This window comes from Pseudomicrostroma glucosiphilum, assembly GCF_003144135.1.
Source record: "Pseudomicrostroma glucosiphilum strain MCA 4718 unplaced genomic scaffold BCV69scaffold_1, whole genome shotgun sequence".
NCBI classification, from domain to species: domain Eukaryota; kingdom Fungi; phylum Basidiomycota; class Exobasidiomycetes; order Microstromatales; family Microstromataceae; genus Microstroma; species Microstroma glucosiphilum.
Window position 1 is genome coordinate 109,910 of NW_020289913.1, and position 19,962 is coordinate 129,871.

General features: G+C 56.0%; 4 protein-coding genes across 4 annotated transcripts; 1 reads left to right on the plus strand and 3 right to left on the minus strand.

Annotated features, from left to right (window-relative positions):
- Nucleotides 1-2,331: 2,331 nt before the first annotated feature.
- BCV69DRAFT_279438 (hypothetical protein) lies at nt 2,332-7,939 on the minus strand. Its single transcript, XM_025491254.1, has one exon. It carries the CDS (start codon nt 7,858-7,860, stop codon nt 2,689-2,691), a length of 5,172 nt encoding a protein of 1,723 aa, XP_025350669.1. The 5' UTR covers nt 7,861-7,939; the 3' UTR covers nt 2,332-2,688.
- Nucleotides 7,940-8,099: 160 nt separating this feature from the next.
- Nucleotides 8,100-10,547, minus strand: BCV69DRAFT_279439 (putative mfs-multidrug-resistance transporter). Its single transcript, XM_025491255.1, has one exon. The coding sequence runs from the start codon at nt 10,107-10,109 to the stop codon at nt 8,262-8,264; it is 1,848 nt and encodes a 615-aa protein (XP_025350670.1). The 5' UTR covers nt 10,110-10,547; the 3' UTR covers nt 8,100-8,261.
- Nucleotides 10,548-10,907: 360 nt separating this feature from the next.
- BCV69DRAFT_279440 (IKI3-domain-containing protein) lies at nt 10,908-15,985 on the minus strand. Its single transcript, XM_025491256.1, has 2 exons — nt 14,986-15,985; nt 10,908-14,903 (listed from the first exon to the last, which is right to left on the minus strand). The coding sequence occupies exons 1-2, from the start codon at nt 15,587-15,589 to the stop codon at nt 11,032-11,034; spliced, it is 4,476 nt and encodes a 1,491-aa protein (XP_025350671.1). The 5' UTR covers nt 15,590-15,985; the 3' UTR covers nt 10,908-11,031.
- Nucleotides 15,986-16,826: 841 nt separating this feature from the next.
- BCV69DRAFT_295838 (OPT oligopeptide transporter) lies at nt 16,827-19,277 on the plus strand (the record flags this gene model as incomplete). Its single annotated transcript, XM_025493942.1, has 1 exon — nt 16,827-19,277. One exon carries the CDS (start codon nt 16,827-16,829, stop codon nt 19,275-19,277), a length of 2,451 nt encoding a protein of 816 aa, XP_025350672.1.
- Between the last annotated feature and the right edge of the window lie 685 nt (nt 19,278-19,962).

Here is a 19,962-nt window from a genome sequence, read left to right on the forward strand (position 1 = left end):
CGGATTACAGCGTCGAAGTACGTATGAACTCACTCTGTGAGAGCAGCTTGAACATCGGCAATGACCGGCAACACGCGCCCAATGCTTTCTGGACTCTGCATGAGGAAACAGATAGCGTCACTGCCCTGGAGATGTTCTCGATGCAACCGACCCAGCGACTGTTGGTCCGGAATGGACGAATGTTATCAAGCAGGCATTAGTGGCGATCGAACGCGAGCGTCTTCAGTTTCGGCCGAGACTCCAAAAAAGACTTTTGCGAGGTGACCAGCTTTGGAACGAGGTCGCTGGGTCTCCAACGGGTCAGAAGATAGTAAGAGTACCCTGGGGTGAGAACAGCATACTCCCGACATGGGTAGACCGTCTCCCCATTGGACCTTTATTGACCTCAGTATGTCTTCACCCTGTCATGAAGGACTCGGCCGTGGCATTCTTCACAAATTGGCTTGGCGTGAGGCTTCCTCACGAAGCACTCAGGTCCCCGGTCTTTCTGGAGGCAACTGGTGAGGTGAGTCGATGGAATCTGCTGCAGGTACGTGATTCGCTTCGTAGACGGTCTCATCCGGTCTTACCGTGCACGCCAACTGAGTTACTGGAGCGCATGGCATTTCCTTGCCTCGAGATCCTTCCCAAAGATTTGCAGAAGGGATCTGCAGCGGCTACTTACCGAGCAGCCTGCGGAGCCCATGCGCCCAAGGCAGCGTAAGACCGTTTGTGTACACCGACATTCAAGGGCTGCCAATTCTCACACTGAGTGCCGGCAGCTTCCTCCCCAGAATGCCCCACACTCAACAATTTGACTCAGGTCCTACTTTACTTTCTCAGATTGCGGGTCAGCCTTTGACGATGGAACTAAGGGATGCTGTAGAAGCACGTGAGTGGGTCGTTACGAGCTTTTGTACAGAGGTGACTAGGCTACCAAGCAGCGAGTAGCAGTGTCTACGTATATGATCGACCGAAAGGGTGATCTCTCCCCATTGCAACGCCAGTCACCAGCAGCGGGGACGTAGAATTTCATACTGTAGAGACGACTTTGTACTCCGTGCTGTAGAGATTACTTTGAAGTTTGTACTGTGGAAATACATTGCAATGCAGTCGTCTAGCTGCTCTTCTCCGCTCTTCGCTTCGTCTTGTTGCCTCCCCTGCCTCAAGTACAGTCGAGCGTCGAGGGGAACAAAGGCGAGAACGAAGTCGAGCCCAGGATGATGCCGCTCTTTGCGGAGGCATCCTGCATTGCGGTAGCAGTCCAAATTCGAGGCAGCTGGCACGGCTAAGGGGGAGCGGAATAACAGCAGCCTCTCATCCCCATCGCTCCTTCCCCATCCTTCCCAAGACTTGCTCACACCGAATCACCACCTCTCATCATAGTCCTTAGACAGACATTAGCATACTTTGAGCGTGTCCGTCTATGGAGCCACTGTCGGTCGCTTCTCCTTCCTTTTGCACTTTACACGAGACGGGTGAGGAGTGATTGCGAGCAAAGCAGCATCGAGAGAAAGAGAGAAAGACCACATGAATTGACGCGACCCCCTCCTCTTCTTTCCCATATCGAACGACTCTCCTGGACATCAAACGCTGCCGCTACTGTACCTCCCCGCGGAATTCGGTCCCCCTTGCGGTCGGAGCCCCATCACATTGCCTAGCGGAGAGATCCGCAGGCCAAGTGCCTCCTGATCTTTTCACCGACGAGCTAAAGCAGCAGCTACTGTGTTGGAGGTAGTCTGGGGTCACTGCTCCAAAGCAGAGGCCCTGGCTCTGCTAGATGGCTATCGAGAAATGGGGATTAACGTCATCTTGATGGAAATGCTATGGACAGGTCAGACCAGCGAGGCTGCCGTCGAACAACTCGACCGTCTCGAAGACGAATTTAGGAATTGACAGGACAGTGCCAAGGTATCACTTTTGCTGCAGGACTCTCAGAAAGAGCAAAGGGAGCTTACCAGCTTTGGAGCGGAGATTACCCGGCTGCCAGAGGGGGGCATCATCGTGGGAAACAGGAAGTGCTCTACAATCATCTTATACCTTCATGATACTGGCTACCTGGCCCTGCTGAGCGGACGCTGACACCTTGGCTACCCGTACCAGGCGCCCCTGTGCTTACCTTGCCGCCCAATCTGCCCATCAACGTCGTCTTGCCAGGAGGGGCGGCCAATTTTCCCAAATTTTTGGAGAACTTTGCACAAGTCAGTGTAATGAACTTCGCAGCAGAAGCGGGGTGGAGAGGCTTCACTGTACCGTACTCAACAAAAGGCGCTCGCCTCGTCACTCTGTTCTTCAGAATCTGGCAGCTTGCCTGGCCCACCAGTGGGGAAATTTCTCCTGAGAGAGCAAAAACCCCAGTGCATTCCGCCGCGAAATCGAGCGCATGAAGCGACAGCCTGCTCTCCTGCATGAGAACAAGGCAAATCTGGAAAAGTTGGGTCTGACACCACCGCATCCCGAGGACAGCCTGTGGGAATGTAGCATTGAAGAGCTTCGCGCTCTGATGGCACTGGGAGAAGCCGAGAAGAAAGAGATGTAATGGTTGTCTCGTCCCCTCGCTTCGTACAGTACGCACTGAATGTGCCACATGTGCACGACGTACACACTGTAGATGGCAGCATCGGTAGCAGTGAAGTGCTCCGTGTACTATACATTCGACGAGCGGTCTGCTCTTTCACTTCCCACGAGACCTTCGTCCCACCTCTCACCTCAAACGCTATTCCGCCTAGCGCTAATCCCTCCTTTTCTCCTCCTCCTCTCCATAACCTCTTCCGCATCCCCTTCATTACCCGTAGGCAATAACCCCTCTTCAGCCCAATCCGCCAACATCTTCGAAGCGGCCGCATATCCAATTCTTGAAATCTCTTCAAACTTCCCAAATTCCAGCGTGCCAAACCCTTCTACGGGCATGCGCATGTAGCGACAGCCAGGTATGCGCTTGGCCTCCTCGAGTGTCTTGACAGAGGAGACGTAGGTGAGTCTTCCCTGAATATCGGGGATGCTGGGTATATTTCGTGCGTCGCTCCAGGGGTTCCACTTGTTGATCAAGACCCACCAACCAGAAAGAGTATCGCCGTAGCTGCGTGGAGAGGTGTCGTCTATACTGCCTACGTCGACGGCGAATATGCTCTGGGCACCCATGGCTACCATGACCGAGACGGGGAGATTGTCCACGTACCCTCCATCAACGAGCATCTGTCCGTCATCGACTAGTGGAGGGATGAGGCCAGCGAGAGTCATAGAAGCACGGATGTATCGCCAGGCATAACCGCTCGTGTGTACCTCCATGCGTGACCAGGTGATATTGGTAGTGTTGCAAAAGAAGGGCAGCCACATGTCCTCAATGTGTGTATTGGAAAGAGCCTTGAAGATACCTCGGTTAAATTCGTGACCCGTAGTCCAAGAAACGAGAGGGTACGTCACGTCTGTAGCCATTCTCCACAGGCTTGCCATACGACCGCTGAACTTCTTTACTCGTCCGTACGAAGAGACGACTTCGCCTTCCTTTGCATAGAGGCCTCCAATGAGACTACCAATGCTGGTACCGCCAATCATGTCGATAGGGATCCCTCGCTCCTCTAGCGCCTGCACTACACCGACGTGGGCACAGCCACGAGCGCCTCCTCCACCTAGGACCAACCCAATACTCTTACCGCACAATCGCCTTGCAAGTCGAGCAAAATCACTGTAGTGGTGTGCTCTACCGCCGACATTCGCCGCACTGCCCTTGACGCGGTAGCGCTGTAGTCCACTTTCGAGTCGCTCCTTGAGGTTGCGCAAGGCCTTGACAGCCGTCGGGTCCGTCGTCATGGGTGCAGCGCGAGAACGGGTGATCCCAGGCATCTCAACATGGTGATGAGCATTGATCCATGGTCGGGGCTCTAGCCAGGCGCGTGTTGATCCAGGAGGAACACTGCGTTCAGGATGGAGGAGCACGAGCTCTTTACGAGCGGTAGTCTTGACGCTGACCAGCAGCCGTTCGTACTCTCCCACAGCTGGATCGTCTCCGAAGCCAACGAGGAGGACCGTATCTGCCTGTCGAATGGACGTCTGTGCCCAAGGAGAGCTGACGGCGGTATCGACGACGTAGAGGACCAAGCGATGTTTCTGCTCCTGTTCAGACAGCCAGCTAGCGAGCTTCAGCTTGCCCATTCGATTGAAAGCATGCCTTCCCAGCACGCTCATGACGCTGCTCTGATTGAGGAACGAAGTAGGCCCACCAATTGTGTCCTCGAATGCACTCTGCACCTTGTTGGCAAACTCTGTAATCGGCACCTCCCGCGTAACGGGCACAATGGCTACCGTGCGCAGATTGGCATTATTCCTTCCCAGATCCGGCAGACCAGGAACTTGATGACGGAGAACATGAGCAGTGGCTTGTCGATCCTTCATCTCCTGCGTGACTCTGCGAGCAATGATGCGAGAGATTTGAATGGTGATTTGTGGATGTCGCACAGCGACGGCATTGAAGAGGGTCATGGGCATACGAGCCAGCTCGCTATCACGAATGGCATGCAGAGTCTTTCTCCGTGGAGACGATGTGATGACGTCGAGCTCACCAACACTGTCTCCCTGACCATACTCGCTGAGCACATCAACAGAGCCATCTCGGTCGCTAATGGCTCTCAGACGACCATTGATGACAATGTAAAAGCTATCCGAAGGGTCTCCTTCTCTAAAGATGACCTGACCAGCACTGACCTGCTGCCAATCCAGAGCCGAGTCGATGTGAATGATGAGTGGGGACAAGAGGCTGAGCAAACGCTTGCTCAACGTCAAGAGGACAATGGGTTTCTGCTCCATGATCCGCTCGAGAGCCTTCGCGGGGAGGTACCCAACATAGACGTCCGTCTTGGCTCGGATATCGACGTAGCTTGCCGTGGCGAGTAGAGAAGAGAGGTACCCAGCCACTCCGCCTCGACCAACGCTGTAGATGGGTCGCTGCTGCGAAGGTGGGACATCCCGCTTGGGTTTCTTCGAGGCGTCTTCCGGCAGCGGTCCCATGCTCTTGCTACCCATTGCGCCAGACCTCAGTGGCTCAGCAGGTTCTCTTGAGCGCGATCCGGCATTGTGATGACTGCCATCTAGGGAGTTGCCAATGGCCGAATGAGTGGGGACAGCCGTCGACTTGCGAGGAGTGGTAGAGCTGATAGAGTTGGCTCGACTACCTCGCTTGCTACTAGTCCCACTACCACTGCCGGACCTCCCCGTGCCTCCAACGCCGCCTTCCGCACCTCCCATTTCTCTATTGAGCTTGGCCATCGTCGTAGCAGGTCCACGCGCCTGCTCAGCCCTCTTCTTCGTAGCCGCCGAGCTCTTCGAAGATTGCTCGGTGGGGAGCACCTCAAATTCAGCCTTGACTTCCGGCGGTACAATCACGTCGAGGAAGCCATCAATGACGTAGAAGAGACCCGCATGGCTCTCGCCCGCTTTGGCGAGAAGACTTCCCTTTGGGAAGAATCTCACTTCGACTTCATTTTCCAGCTCAGCATGATGAACCCCAGCAAAGCTGCTCGCTCCGGTGATGCTGCTTGTCTCATCTTCGTACATCATCCCGTCGAGCATGGAGAGACTGCCAAAGGCGGAATTAAAGACGCTGTTCCGGTGGAGCGAGGCGTCTTGAGGATGAATGAATGGACTGGGCTCGTATCCTCCTCCAAAGTGAGGGCTTGGCGGCTGCGAAGCCTGAATACCGATAGCCTTGGAGATACAATCGAGTATCTCGTCCTTGAGGTCAAAGTTCGGAATCGAGCCCAGCGTCGAGCCAATGCGCTGACCAAGAGAGGGTCTGCCGTCATCAGAGGCATTCATCAGGGTATCTGGACTGCCAGCGCCCATGGACCGTCCTCCTGCTCCTGCAATCGAGCTATGCTTGTTCGGTGGACTTCGCATCGTGCTTATCGAGGCACCGACGGAGTGAGGACTTCCGGATCGGCCCATGTCGTGATCACCAGTCATGCTGAGCAAATCACCAGGGCCGACGCTGGTGCGAGGAAAGGGCGTACGGAGTGGCGGGTCGGGATGCCCCCAGGGAGTGGAGGGTACATTGCCCTTGCCCGAGCCCGATTTCTGAGTAGCAGTTACCGCACCATGTCGAAAGTAGTCGTCTTCAGAGCCTCGCTTCGCAGCAGCAGCAGCAGCGGCAGCGGCAGCAGTACTCCCAGTACTCCCCTGCTTGACTGGCTCAGGAAGGAAGCGCTGCCTGAGCTTCTCCATTCCTCCCTGCTCATAGAAGATGGACGGCAGCGGAAACGAAGCGACTTCATTGATCCTCTTTTCCGTGCGCATAATCTCCTTTGTCAACCCAAGATACTTGTGAGCAGTGTGAAACGTGACGCGGGACAGACGGGTGAGGATGACCTGGACGATGTGAGCGGCCGAATTGGGGTATTTCTTCGTGAGTCGTTTGAAGGCCTCGGCCGGGATGACGGCGAGGGTCGTGTCCACTACGGCTCTTCCCACTGTTCCAGCTCCTTCAAAGTGGAGCGTATCGCTTGGACGGCCCGTAGCTGTGCCCATACTCGAGAGCGGCGGCGGAGCCATAGATATCCCTCTATTGGTCTGCATACTGTAGCCGCTCAAGACTGAGCCCGGCGTGTGCGGTCGTCCATTAGATCCTGCCTTGCGATATGCAGAGAAGACGGGCGACTCCATTCGTCCTTGACCTCTAGCGCTGGCACTTCGAGTGCGATTGGGCGAGGTGGGAAAGCTATTGAAGGGGACTGCAGCTTGAGCTGGTGGAAGGAGCTCTTGAGGTACTGGACTCAACCCGCGCTCACTGCTACCACTACCTCTACCCGTGACTCGGGGTGAAGAGTCAGCTGGAAAGGGCGGAGAGGGACGACTATCCGGTCCTGATTGCAGTGGGAAGTCTGATTCACCAACGCTCGGCGGGGGTTGTAGGTCGCTTATCCTCCGAAGGCCATTGATCTGATCAAGTGAATGGTCCCCAGCATTCGGGATATTGCGGAGAGCAGCAGCATTGAGTTGTAGCTGCTCCGAGCCTGGTCGAAGGAGGCTCGCTCGACGACGTAGTCCTTCAGCAGAAGCTGACATTGGCTGAGGTGGTGGAGGTGCCTCTCCAGGTAGACCTTCCTCTCGGTATCCCAGCTGCACATCTTCGGTGAAGAGGGACAGGATGGTGAAGAGACTACTGAGCGTCCCTCCATTCTCCACCTCGTTCAACAACTGGTATCCCGTGTTCTCCTCATCATCGAACCCAGACTCCTTCGCAGCCGACTCTGGTGGTAGAGGTGCAAACACCTGCACTTTCCCATCAATGACAATGTAGAAGCTAAAGTCCGAGTCTAGGGAGAGGGAGTCTCCGGCAAGTAATCGCCTCGTCTGTAGGTGTCTTGCAAGATCATGGAATACAGGCTTCTCAAGGAATCCAAACACCCTGATTGCTTGGAGGAACTCGTCGAGGTAGGAGTGGAAAGTGCTAGACTTCGTGTCTGGTGTGCCGGCATTGAGTTCCGGATGGAGATTGAAACCATCGTCCGTCTTGAGGGGTACTTCCTTGAGACGCTCGTAACTACGATGGCGGTAGCGCAGCCAGAGGAGTACCGCTAGTACCGCTGCGAGGAAGAGGACTAAGAGGGAGAGGAAGTTGAGCTGGAGCGTGAGGGAGTAGTGCAGGATGGTGAAGCCGGCATGGGGGATGGTGACGGTCGCAAAGGAGAGGAGGGAACGGGCGAGACCGAAGAGGGCGATGAAGATGGAGGTGAAGCCATCGATGAGGGTCAGGAGTGGAGTGATGCTCCGATCCCGAGGAGAAGGAGGAGGATGGTGAGCCGTAGAGGGAGTGGCCGAAGAGGAAGCCAGAGCCGCAGCGCTTGCCACGCTGGCCAGACTGGCAGCTGCTACGACTGGATTCTCCATTGCAATTGCAAGAGCATCGAGGTGAGCGGGAGACAAGGAGAAGGAGGGGTGGTAGGCTACGAGGTGAAACGCGTCTGCGTGGAGGAGGGGCTGAAAGCAACACTTTGCGGAATGCGGGGGAGAAGCACACACGGGCCAGTGCCGAAACACGGCACAGGGACCGGGGCCGGAGCCGGCGTGGCAGGGGCTGGGCAAAAAGACCCACAAGGAGCTAGAAGGCACACTCGAAACACGAGGGAGAGAGAAAAGACGTTGCATATGGCATTTTGATATAGTGATGATACAGCGAGGCTATGGTATTAAATACTGTACAGTATGTTTGTTGTTGTTGATGTGCGTTTTTGTGCAAAAGAGAAACGAGACCGTCTATGTTTGTGTGTGCAAGTGTGCAGTCCACTCCACTAAGCTGCGTCAGCTGCGCCTGCCTTGTTGTTCTTTTTCCCGCTGATGCCACTGCTGCCCTCTTCTCCCATCGTCGCAGCATCAGACTCGCTGTCCCTACCACTGCCATGCGACCTTTCGCGATGCGGTGAGCTAGCAGCAGTTCGATCCGTCTCCACTGCCTCCTCTTCATCACGAGGAGCCTTCTCTCCCGACTTTTCCTTGTTCTTTTCATCATGTCCCTCCCCTTCTTGTTCTGCTTCACGATTCATCTTGTCCATGAGAGCAGCAGCCTCAGCAGCAAACTTGCACTTGCTCCTAATGGTTGGTCCATACTTGTTAAAAACAAAGGGTGCAGGTACGCAAAGCACAGCCAGGGCAAGGGCAATTCCTGCTCCTACGTGTACACCGCACGTGGCGAGTGGGCATCCCACAGGTTGGTACATGTAGTTTGTAAAGAGGGGGAAGGCAGCTCCAAAGACGGATCGGATGACCGAGTTGGCAGCGAGGACCGAAGCGGCATAGAGGAGGTAGGCGTCGATGAGGTAGTTCATGACGCTCAGGAAGACCAAGACCATTCCCGCGCCAAAGGGCGCACCGGCGATGATGGGGGCAATCCAGTGGACACTGGGTCCGTTTGTGCCGGTAAAGATGGCCAGACCGATGACCAAGAGGACGGAGCCGATCATCGAAGGGCCCAGGCGCTGCTCGGGAGGGAGCATCTTGCCATTTGCCTTTGCAGTCTCGCGGACGTAGCGTGGGTTCTCGTAGACTACAATGTAACCGATTCCGGTGAGCATACCGACGAGGACGCCCAAGAAGGCAAGTCCACCGAGACCAGGGCTCCAACCGCGAAGTGTCTGGAAGACCAAGGGGAAAGCGGCAAAGAAGGAGTAGAGGATACCGTAGACGATGGCAATGTAGATGGATAGGACCAGCACGATGGGCTCGCGAACGAGGAGCTGCCAGGGCCTTGAGAGGGCGACGGCGAACTGCGCCTTGAGAGAGGTGTCCTTGCCGACGTCGAGTGCGCTAAGGTAATGCTTTCCAGTAGCCTTGCTGAGCTTCTTGGCTCGTGCTCGCAGCAACACGGGAGCGTAAGTCTCGGACATTAAGAAGAATCCGATGATCAGGATGGTGCCGGAGAAGATGGCGAGGAAGCCAATGACCCATTTCCAACCTGCTGACTCGCCCAGAAAACCACCGGTGATGGGTCCTAGGGAGGGTCCCAGGAAGGGGGCGGATGCAAAGACGGCCATGGCCAGTCCCCTCTCATCTGCCTTGAAGCAATCTGCAATTGTACCACCGGCATTTGTCAGTGGCGAGGATCCGAAAGCTCCAGCAAGGAATCGAAAGACGATGAGGGCTCCAATGTTGGGTGAAGCTACGGAGACTGCTTGCCACAGTGTCATCATTGTGTAGCTCATGAGGAAGAGGTTACGTCTACCGAACATTTCCGATAGGGGAGCCCAGAAGAGGGGTCCTATTGCGAATCCTAGTACGAACATGGATACTCCGAGGATGAGAACCTCTTCGCTTCCACCTAGCTCAGCACCAATGGAGTCTACTGCGCCCGAGTAGGCAGAGGAAGCGAGTGCGACTGCGAGTGTGCTGACGCTGACAAAGATGGCGAGGCCCCATCTACTGTATTCACCCCATGTCATTGGGTTCTCGGGGTCATCGTGGGGTAGCCAGTGTACGAGGTAAGGTGACTCTTCTGTACCCTTGCCATCGTACTCGTGCTCGACGAGGCGATGGAAGGGTGTGACGGCACGTTGCCATGGGTAGCTCCTGTTGGTGTACTTGTTCCAGTCGGCGGTGGAGGATGCGCCGTCGTGCTGCGCGTTGACGTCTGTGGCCGACGACATGAGCGTGGCTGGAGTGGGTGAGGTGTGTGGGTGAGGGTGAGGTTGAACGTGGGATGGGGTAGGTGGGGTATTGGTATGCTATTGGATGAGGGAGTGGAATGATATACAAGGAATGGTTGAGGTGCTAAGCTGACGTTGGGGGACCGAACCATCTCCCCCCTGCCAACTCGCTTGCCTTGCAGTGGAACGAGTCAACCGAGGGATCATCCCATCCGCCGCCGCCGCTGCCTCGCCTACGCCATTTGCCGTCCGGACGGGAGTTGCGGTGGCCAACTGGGCAGAGAATAGGCGAATGGGCCAGAGTGGCTGCCTTGGCTGACCCGCCATCGGAGATTAGAAGATGCCATCGGCAGCCATCGGATCCTTTGACCGAAGGAAGTCCTTTGCTCCCAGGGCACGGCACTAAAGCAGAGGGGGGGAAACCTTGAGGCAATCGCGTCATCTGGGTGGGTGGGTAAGCTGAACTGTCCATTTCAAACCAAAGACTCGCATGCGACCAGCGGGACTGATTCGCCCGGTAGGCAAAGGCCTCTGAGAGGAAGCATTGTTCCCAGGGCCTACACAGGCGTGCGGGGGCGGAGTTGTCAAGTGACCTCATCCTCATTGTCATGCGTTTGTAGTCAAACCAACCCGCAGGGCGTGCCTCATGAACCACTCGACGCGACCAAAGAGGGGCGCAGCGGGACATGTCTCCCGGTTCATGATCTTACCCTCGGCTAGACTATGCCTGGAGCTCACCACCCTAGCCAATGTGTATGGATGGATGGATTCTGAACCTGAAGCAGGCAAGACATACCAAGCGTCATCATTTCGAATGAATACTGTTTTGCATCGGATCTGGCATTGCCGATTGCGCCAGAGACAAGCTGGCTAACATGACAGAAGGGGGCACGACAGCAGTGCAGCTCACACCCACCGCTCCTCACGCACTCCCGCTACTTCCCACCATTGTCGTCTCTAGCATCTCGCACCTCCACTTCTTCTCTGCCACTTCCACCTTTTTCCTCTGTGCAGCCTTGTCCAGCCAGGTAGTCCCAGCAAGGAGATCTAGCAGTGAGCTCGTGGGATTCGATAGGGCATTTGCAGTGCTAAGAGCAGCAATGCGGGCTTCGTCTGCCGCTACGCCCGCCTCGTAGGCCACGTCCTGCAGAGCCTGGCTGGCGGCAGCTGCTTCGGCTTCGAATTTGAGAAGAGTCGTGTGCACCACGAGAGCAGCCTGGCGATGAGCAGGACCGAGAACGATCAAGTTGGGTAGCAGCCGACTAGCCTCTTCTTGCACACCTCCCAGCCGCTCGCCGAGGAGCTTGCCCAGAGACTCGTACAGGTAGTCTTCCTCGTACACGCTTCCCTTTTTGCCAACGGCCTTCTTCTTCTCTTCGCGCTTCTTAATCTTCTTTTCACCCTTGCGAGTACTACTGCTTCCGCCCTTGGACGTGGCAGAGAGAGAGGACATGGTACCGGCGTGAGTAGGGGCCTTGGTGTACCGAGTGAATTGAGTAATCTGAGTAGACGTGTCCGACTGGACGTCGATGTTGTCCAAGCCTGCACCATCGCCTTCGCCGTAGAACGCAGAGGGTTGCTCTTCCTTCTTCTCTCTGAGCTCCTTCAGACGAACCATTTGCTTGCTCAGCTGCTCGGACATCTCCTCGATGTCTTCGATTAGGTTCTCCTGCGTCTTGAGTGCGGCGGGCTTGACGTGCGTCTCAATGAGGTCCAGACGATTGTAGGCCGAGCAGATGCGACGACACTCGGTGATCTCATTCGCCTTGCCGTAGCTCTCCACAGCGCCTTCTACATCGCGACCATACTCGAGCTTCACTCGGCCAGCTTCAGCATGTCGAGCGGTGGCCTCCAACCGGCTAGCCATTGTCGAAGCGAGGGAAGTGATCTCGCTAGCAGGTCTCTTCTCAGAGAGGGCGAGTGTGAAGGCATCTTGCCATGCACCGGCAGAGTGGAATGCAGACAGAGCTTTGGCAACATCACCGGCCAGCTGGTAGCAAAGCGCTGCGTCGACCCACTTGTTGCGTTCGGAGAGATAGTCTCCATGCAAGGCCTGGACTTGCTTCCACTTCTTGCTGTCAGATGACCAGACTTCTAGACCCTCTGCAAAGAGGCGGTACTTCTGCAGATACTGCAGTGCCCGTTCGTGATGTTCCCCACCGGTCTGCGCAAGCCACTTGAGAGCCTTACCGTAGCGTTTCAGGTGATCATCGATCTGGAAACGCTGCAGCTGCATCGGCTCGACGGCTCTGATATCCCGCAGGAAGGGAAGGTACTCTCGAGGGTCCTTCTTCTTCGAATGTTGAGCAACCATGAGAGCAAGCGTGAGGTCGTACATGCCGAGAGCAACATCAAAGAGGGAGTCAAAGGGAGCCAAGAAGATGATGTATTCGATGGCCGAGTCCACCAAGGCCGGGTCGCTGTCCTTGAGGTCTCGCAGGAGAGACAGAGCAGTCTCGTAGTCTGCAGGCACTTTCTTCACATGGGCAGTAAGGATGGCCTTGATGTACCGCTTGTTGTCGTCGAGGCGAGTAAACTCGTTGATGAATGCTTTGCAGATCTCATTGACCTTGTTCGAGCTTGTCACTTGTGAAGTCTGCGGACTTACGTTGACTTCAAGTGGCTTGTACTGTACTTTTGTCACGTCTTCGCTCTTGAGGCTGCTTAAGAAGAGGTTGAAGTGGTCAACATCGTTGACTTGCTCGATGAACTTGGGTACATCTCGCAGGAATGCTGCAGGATTGTGGTCGTGGAGGAGGTTGAGATCCACCCGGTTGGAGCGACAGTGGAGAAAGGCGCTCTTATAGCGGCCTCGATCTAGCTCTCTTCGCACACGATCAAGCACCATCCCTCGTGGGAAGATGCGCTCGAGGTTTCCTCGAGGCATTTGCAGCACTAAAGCCATCTGGCGTGGTCCAGCTGTGACAATGCGAGCCCCGCGCTCGATGCGTCTGTCAAGACTGACAGCCTCGCTAGCGGGTCGTACGCCCGGACCGTTCAGACTGCTGCTATTCGTCAAAGATGCAAGGGGCAGAAAGCGAGCCTCGTGCGAGGTATTCGTCCAGATTAGGAAGGGTTCCGATACAATGAATGATGTCGCGTCTCTCGCTAGCGTTGAGGCAGATCCGATGGAGAGCTCAAAGCGCTCCTCTATGTCTGGCAAAGTGGCAGAGTACAGCTTGTTCGAGGCAGACATGCCAATGACGTGTTGTTGATGGATGGCAATATTGGCACAAAATTCCTCGATGAACACGAGGGGCGGGGCGTGATCGCCATCGGCGCTGAAAACCTCTCGAAGCTCTCCAGACTCGTCGTGAATCACTACCACCTCCTTGCCGGTGCGTGAGGCATTGGCAAGGAGCACTGCACTGCCTTGGATTGCCACTGGGGCCACTTGTTGCTTGTCGAGACCTTGCAGGTCGCTGCTAGCCTCGCGAGGCTGGAAAGCAAATGCCTGATGGATGACCTGGGCCTCGTCGCGAACGGTTGCCAAGATGGCGACGTCGAGTCTAGCAGGCACGGGCTCCTTGCCGCCTGAAGCCTTGACGACGACTTGCATGCCTTGCCAATCTTCCGGTACGTCGAAAGTGACCTGGCCGATGTACTTTGGCACGGCTAGCGCTTTGGGTGAGATGAATGCAAATGACCACAGCTGTACGAGAGGCAGAGTGGGATGCAACAGGGCCAGGATTGCGACCATGACCTTGCTTTGCGAGCCTTCCGGAGTCTGCAGCTCCAACTCGGCCCATGCCTTGTGACGAGGCGTCCAGCCCCCTGGCTCGCTAGGCCGCACGTCCTCTGGCAGCCACTCTAGATCGAGGACAGATCTCCATGCTGCCGTCTTTGAAGTGGGGAGGACGAGACCACACATTGGTGGTGGAGCCGTCTGCTTGTCGAAGAAGGTGATCCGCTGCACAGCGCCATCGGTGACTGCCACGCCAGAAGATGATGTGGGCAGTGTCAGAGGCTGACTGCAAGTCGTATGACTGAATGTGTAGGCATCCAGAGACTCTGACGAGGCGGCAAGAAGCTTGAAAGGCTGCTCAGGATGCCACATCCACGCTCGAAGCCTAACTGGCGCGAGTTTGCTGCTGGTGGAAGGCCGGAGCTCGTGCTTGAGGTACCAATGCCAATTGCCGACCATCCAGATTTGCAGGACATCTGTCGACTCAGATCTCAGATGGACAGCCAGGCAAGACCCATCGCTGTTCCATTTGATGTCAACAATCTCATGGGGGCGAGTCCAGGAAGGCGTTGAAGAGCGCTCCTTTGCCTCCTTGTCCAGCAGGGGTGGCTCAGTGATGCCGCCTTCTTTGCCATCTACCATTGCTCCTCCCTCTTCTCGTAGCGAGAAACCTCCCCTCTTTAGGCCGTTGCGCTCAAAGAAGGTAATGTCGTGCCGGCCAGTCCTGCCCCGAGCGTACGTAGCAGAAGCCGACCGCTCGCCATCGTCAAAGCGCTGCGAGGTAGCGTAAAGATTGCCAATTGGCTTCATGGAGGCTACATGGCTCAAGCCCGTTTCCGTCTCGTCCGACACCGCTGTGAGGTTGCCTGACCTGTCAAAAGTACGGATCATGCGGCGAGTGCCCTGGCCAGACTCCAGATGCTCGAGGCTCGAGATGACGTAGAAGGCGCAGTCGCCCCGCCAGGAGATGTGAGGTAGAAGGTCGTCGTCGGGAAGAGGCTCTGTCCCCTGCGACCCATTGATTCCCACCTCGGAGATGCTAGCAGCAGCCTTGCCTGCAGAGCCTTGGAATTGGGTCGCCTTTGAGCCCCAGCCGACCGAGACTTGTTCTGAGCACGGAGAGGAAGAGCCAATGGTCAGTTACTGAGGAACAATTCGAGAGCCCACTGCTCGCCACCCGGCTTGACTCACCATCGCCTCTTCCTTGCTCTCGTATGAGCTTCTCATCCAGGACCTCGAACTCCCTGCTCATCACTAGCATCTTCTCGATTGGCGAGCGCGAGTGCTGCGACCCCTCGCTCTCTGAAGGCACCACGAGCACGACTGCCTCTTCGTCCGGGCTCCACGCTGCTGCCAAGATCCCTTGCTCCACGGACCCCACAATTTGCGGCTCGATTGGTCCAGCATCGGGAGAGGTAGAAGTGGGGATGAGGACGATGTCCCCTCCGGAGGTGATGAGGCAGAGGGCGGGCTCATCATTCACAGCCGAGCCACCGTCTGCCAGGAAGGCGAAAGACCGTACTTGACTCTGTCCATGCTCCTTTGATGACGATTGAGACGTGCTAGCTACCAGGTCAACTTTGATCAGCAGTGACGGCTCTCCTTTACTACGTGCGCCTAATTGGTTTGCGAAGATATGAAATGCAGCGAAGCCAGACGATGTTGGCAGGGAGTGGAAGACGGTATATGCTGTATTCGACGAGGCATCAAATGCGAGACCGGAGAGGGAGGATGACGATCCATCTCTTGAAGGCTGACGACGATGCTCTCGTCCGATCAGGCTCAGGTCTCGCATCGCGTGAGCTGGGTAGTTCAAGGTCGCATGCTGGTAGCTCAAATTATGGAACTCTTCCCGGTGAGTCGGCAACGGACCGGAACGGAAGCCGCACAAAAAAAAAAGGTCTTCCACCGCCACCGGAACCGGAAGAGCGGGGCTAGACTACTGTGCGGAGCCGTAAGCCTGCGGGGAAAAAGAAAAAGCTGCCTCTACGTCCGGCAACCTCGGCGCGGCTCACGAAACTCGTACGCCGCCGGGAAGGCTTCGGCGGTACGTCCGAGATAGTGGGAGGGGAGATTTGGTACCTTTGTCGCAGCGATCGGGAAACATGGAGCTGTCGAAGTCGAGCTCGCCAAAGATAAGGAAGCAGGTCCAACGCCTCCAGGACGCTGCAGAACTGTTGGGCTTCGTGGTATAGAATGTGATGGTAATTGAGATGCATGTCTCTAGGTGAGACGGCAATCGGTGGTGCAAGTGGCAAGCAGCGGACGCGTCTGCACCGGCAGTGTCTGGCGGGCCACGGAGAGACCACAGATAACAAGAGCGGTGCTCTCGGTAATCTGCAGCACACGGGCGGGACGAGGAGACGATACCGACCCCGCAAAGAATGGCCAGCCCCTGGATGAGCTTACGGTGTGGCAATCGGCAAGGGCAACCGAGGCCAGTCAAAGGCGAGTCTTGGCCACGGCAGCACACCTTCTGAACCAGATAAGGGCATCCTCACTCGCAGTATTCTGCCAGTGTGGGGAAGGGAAGGACGGCAGGGGAGGACACCAGCACGGGACAAAAGGGCTTATCACGTCTTCAGTCGGGCAAGGCCCCGCTGCCAGCTGCCGGACATTGCGGAATGCAGTCTCCGGAAGGCGAGCTTATCATTGTCCTCGCTTAGCAATTGTGGCTCCCTGCTTGCCAGACATTGTGGGTGTCTCTCGCGTCTCGCCACGAGCTGTGGCTGTCGGCCCAATCGGCGTTTGCGGAGGAGGCAGGCTGCAGGACAGCGCTTCCCGCGTGACCTTCCCGCCACACGGACCTGGAGCGACGCGATATTACCGATAGGGGTTAGACCGACCGTAAAGGCAAGTGTAGGTGCAGGGCAGAAGAGCGGCTCGAGAGCGGAGGTATTGCAATGTACCTGGGCCACCGGCACCTAACAAGATAAGACTCCGTTGTTCCTTGTTCCCCCCTTTGGAAAAATTCCCCTCATCTCTTCCTGTCTCTCCTTCTCAAACAAGGTCCCCTCAACGAGATCGCTCGAATGGCACCCTCAAAGGACGAACAACTTCAGGGGGAGCTGGCGTCGTCGTCTTCGGACGACAACATTGCCATCGATGACAAGAAGGGTGAAGTCGTTGACAGCGACCTGCCACCTCTTCCCACCATCGAACATGACCTCAAAGTAGGAATTGCCGAACACGATCTCCTAGCAGATCCCAATCTCGATGCAAGCTTCAGGGACAAGGTCATTGCTGCTCTAGAGCATGGTGATGTCGCTGCCGAAAAGGAGCTGGAACAGGTCTTGCTCAATGACTCCATCTACCCCGAAGTCGCTGCAGCCGTTGCTGCCGTCGACGACCCCGACATGCCCGTCAACACCTTCCGTGCATGGTTCCTCGGCATGCTCTTCGTCATCATCCTCAGTGGTGTCAACCAGCTTCTGTCCTTCCGTTATCCCTCGGTCACCATCACTGGTCTATGCGTGCAGCTCGTCTGCTACCCCTTCGGAGTCTTCATGGCCAAGGTACTTCCGACCAGGGCGCTCAAGACGCGCTGGGGCAACTTCAGTCTCAACCCTGGACCTTTCAACGTCAAGGAGCACACTGTCATCTCGATCATGGCGACCGTCGTCTATCAGCGAGCTTACGCCACCGACCTTCTGATCGTCCAGGATCTGACCTATGGGCAGCCTGCGCCTTTCGGATATTCGATCCTTGTTGTGCTCTCCACTCAGATCATCGGCTTCAGCTTCGCAGGCTTCTGTCGCAGATACCTCGTTTACCCAGCTGCCATGATCTGGCCCGCAACCTTGGCCTACTGCTCTCTCCTGTCGACTTTGCACCATCAAAAGCAGGAGGACACACGCTACATGTCACGACAAAAGTTCTTTGGTATCGCGTTTGGCGTAGTCTTCTTCTGGTACTTCTTCCCAGGATACATCTTCACTGCACTCAGCAACTTCGCTTGGGTGACCTGGATCGCTCCCAACAACATCGTCGTCAACCAACTGTTCGGAACCAGTTCGGGACTGGGCATGTCTCTGATCAGCTTTGACTGGTCTCAGATCAACTACATCGGTTCCTCGCCTTTGGTGACGCCTTGGTTCACACAAGCCAATGTTATCTTCTCTCTGGTGCTCTTCTTCTGGGTCTGTGCACCTGCGATGTACTACAGCAACGTCTCTCACTCCAAGTATCTTCCCATGAGCAACAGTCACACCTTCGACCGCTTCGGTAACAGATTCAACACGAGCAACATCATTACCCCACAGGGAACCTTTGATGCAGTCAAATACAACAACTACAGCGCCCAGTATCTTCCGACGGTCTTCTCGATCTCCTATGGACTTTCATTCGCGTCGATGACCGCCACCCTGGTGCACACTGCACTCTTCTCTGGCAAGGACCTCATCAGGCAATTCAAATCGTCTCGCACCGAAGAGCCTGACGTCCACGCCCGTTTGATGAAGTCTTACAAGGAAGTGCCAGTCTGGTGGTATGTCGCTACCTTTGTGGTCTCGATTGTCTTTTCCATCATTTCCATCGAGGTCTGGGACACACAGATGCCGGTCTGGGCTCTCTTCATTGGACTCTTGCTCGGTGCCATCTACACTCTCCCAATCGGTATGATCTATGCTGTCAGCAACATCGAAGTCGGTCTTAATGTCCTGTCAGAGTTCATCATCGGATATGCTCGCCCGGGCAAGCCGATCTGCATGATGCTCTTCAAGACCTACTCGTACATCTCGATGTACCAAGGAGTCAGCTTCCTCCAGGACCAAAAGTTCGCCCACTACATGAAAGTGCCACCTCGTACGGTCTTCATGTCGCAACTTCTCGCCACCATCGTGTCCGCCTTCGTTCTTCTGGGTGTGCAGATCTGGGCTCTTGCGAACATCAATGGCATCTGCACACCCGATGCCGACGACTCTTTCATCTGCCCCAACACGACCGTCATCGGCACTGCTTCGGTGATCTGGGGTCTCATTGGACCTAAGCTCAACTACTCTGCTCATCAAGAGTACAACGCCTTCCTGTACTTCTTCCTGGTCGGTGCCATTGTTCCCATCCCTACCTGGTTCCTTGCCAAGCGTTATCCCAAGTCCTGGATTCGCTACGTCAACTGGCCTGTCATCTTCACCGGTACAGGCTTCATTCCACCTGCCACTGCTTACAACTACACCTCGTGGGCATTTGTCGGCTTCCTCACGCACAAAGTCTGGCGCAGGAGGAACTTCGGTAGCTGGAGCAGGTACAACTACGTCCTGTCCGCCGCCCTTGATGCAGGCACTGGTCTTTCGACTGTTTTCATCTTCTTTGTCCTGATCTTCCCGGCCAGCAAGTCGACGGCCTTGGAGAACTGGTTCGATGGCTCGTGGTGGGGCAACCTTGCCTCGGCCAACACCCTGGACTCTGCTCAGGCGTCCTACCTCTCGGCAAGCTTGACTAACCCCTTCACTGGGACGCCTGCCGAGCTTGGCATTGGGGCTTGAAGCGGGCAGACACCTCTCAGTCCGCTCGCCGGCCCAACTTGGTATCGCGGCTGGATGCATGTCGTGCATCTACACGCCTGCCACGCAGGTCATCCCCTTCCTTTCGTTCCTGAACTCACCTTCACCACTTGTTACGCGCCTGTATCCGATTTTTACGCTTCGGTGAAATACGATTCTATTCCTCTTTCAATCCAAGCTCGATCAGTGTGTTCTGAGCATTCAGCTTACTGCAAGCGCATCTGGTCGATTGTGATCTGTTGCTGCTTCTCTCACGCGCTCATGTCTGCACCGTATCCTGCCAGAGCGCTGCGTGAAGAGCTGCAAGGGCAGGCGTAGGTCACGACGATGGTAGACCGGTAGCGGCAGCGAGTCGGTAGGTCACCTGTGAGTCTTCGTCCGTACGGCCTCATCCGAAGACGCTCTCGCAGGCGTGCAAGGGTCGGACGAAGCTCAGGAGCCTGGCTGAATCACACCCGCCCTGGACAGGCACCGCCGGACCCGTGCCTGAAAGGTATGGTGCTCAGGGCGTCAGTGGTGGTTCTGTGCCTGAATATGTGATGCTGTGCACAGCACAGCTACGCTGACCATTGGCCTTTTATTCGCCTCCGATGATTCCTTCTCTTCGCACATCTACCTCACCTCCATCCTCTACCTCACTCAAGTCCATAGCTCCAGCTCCTACCTT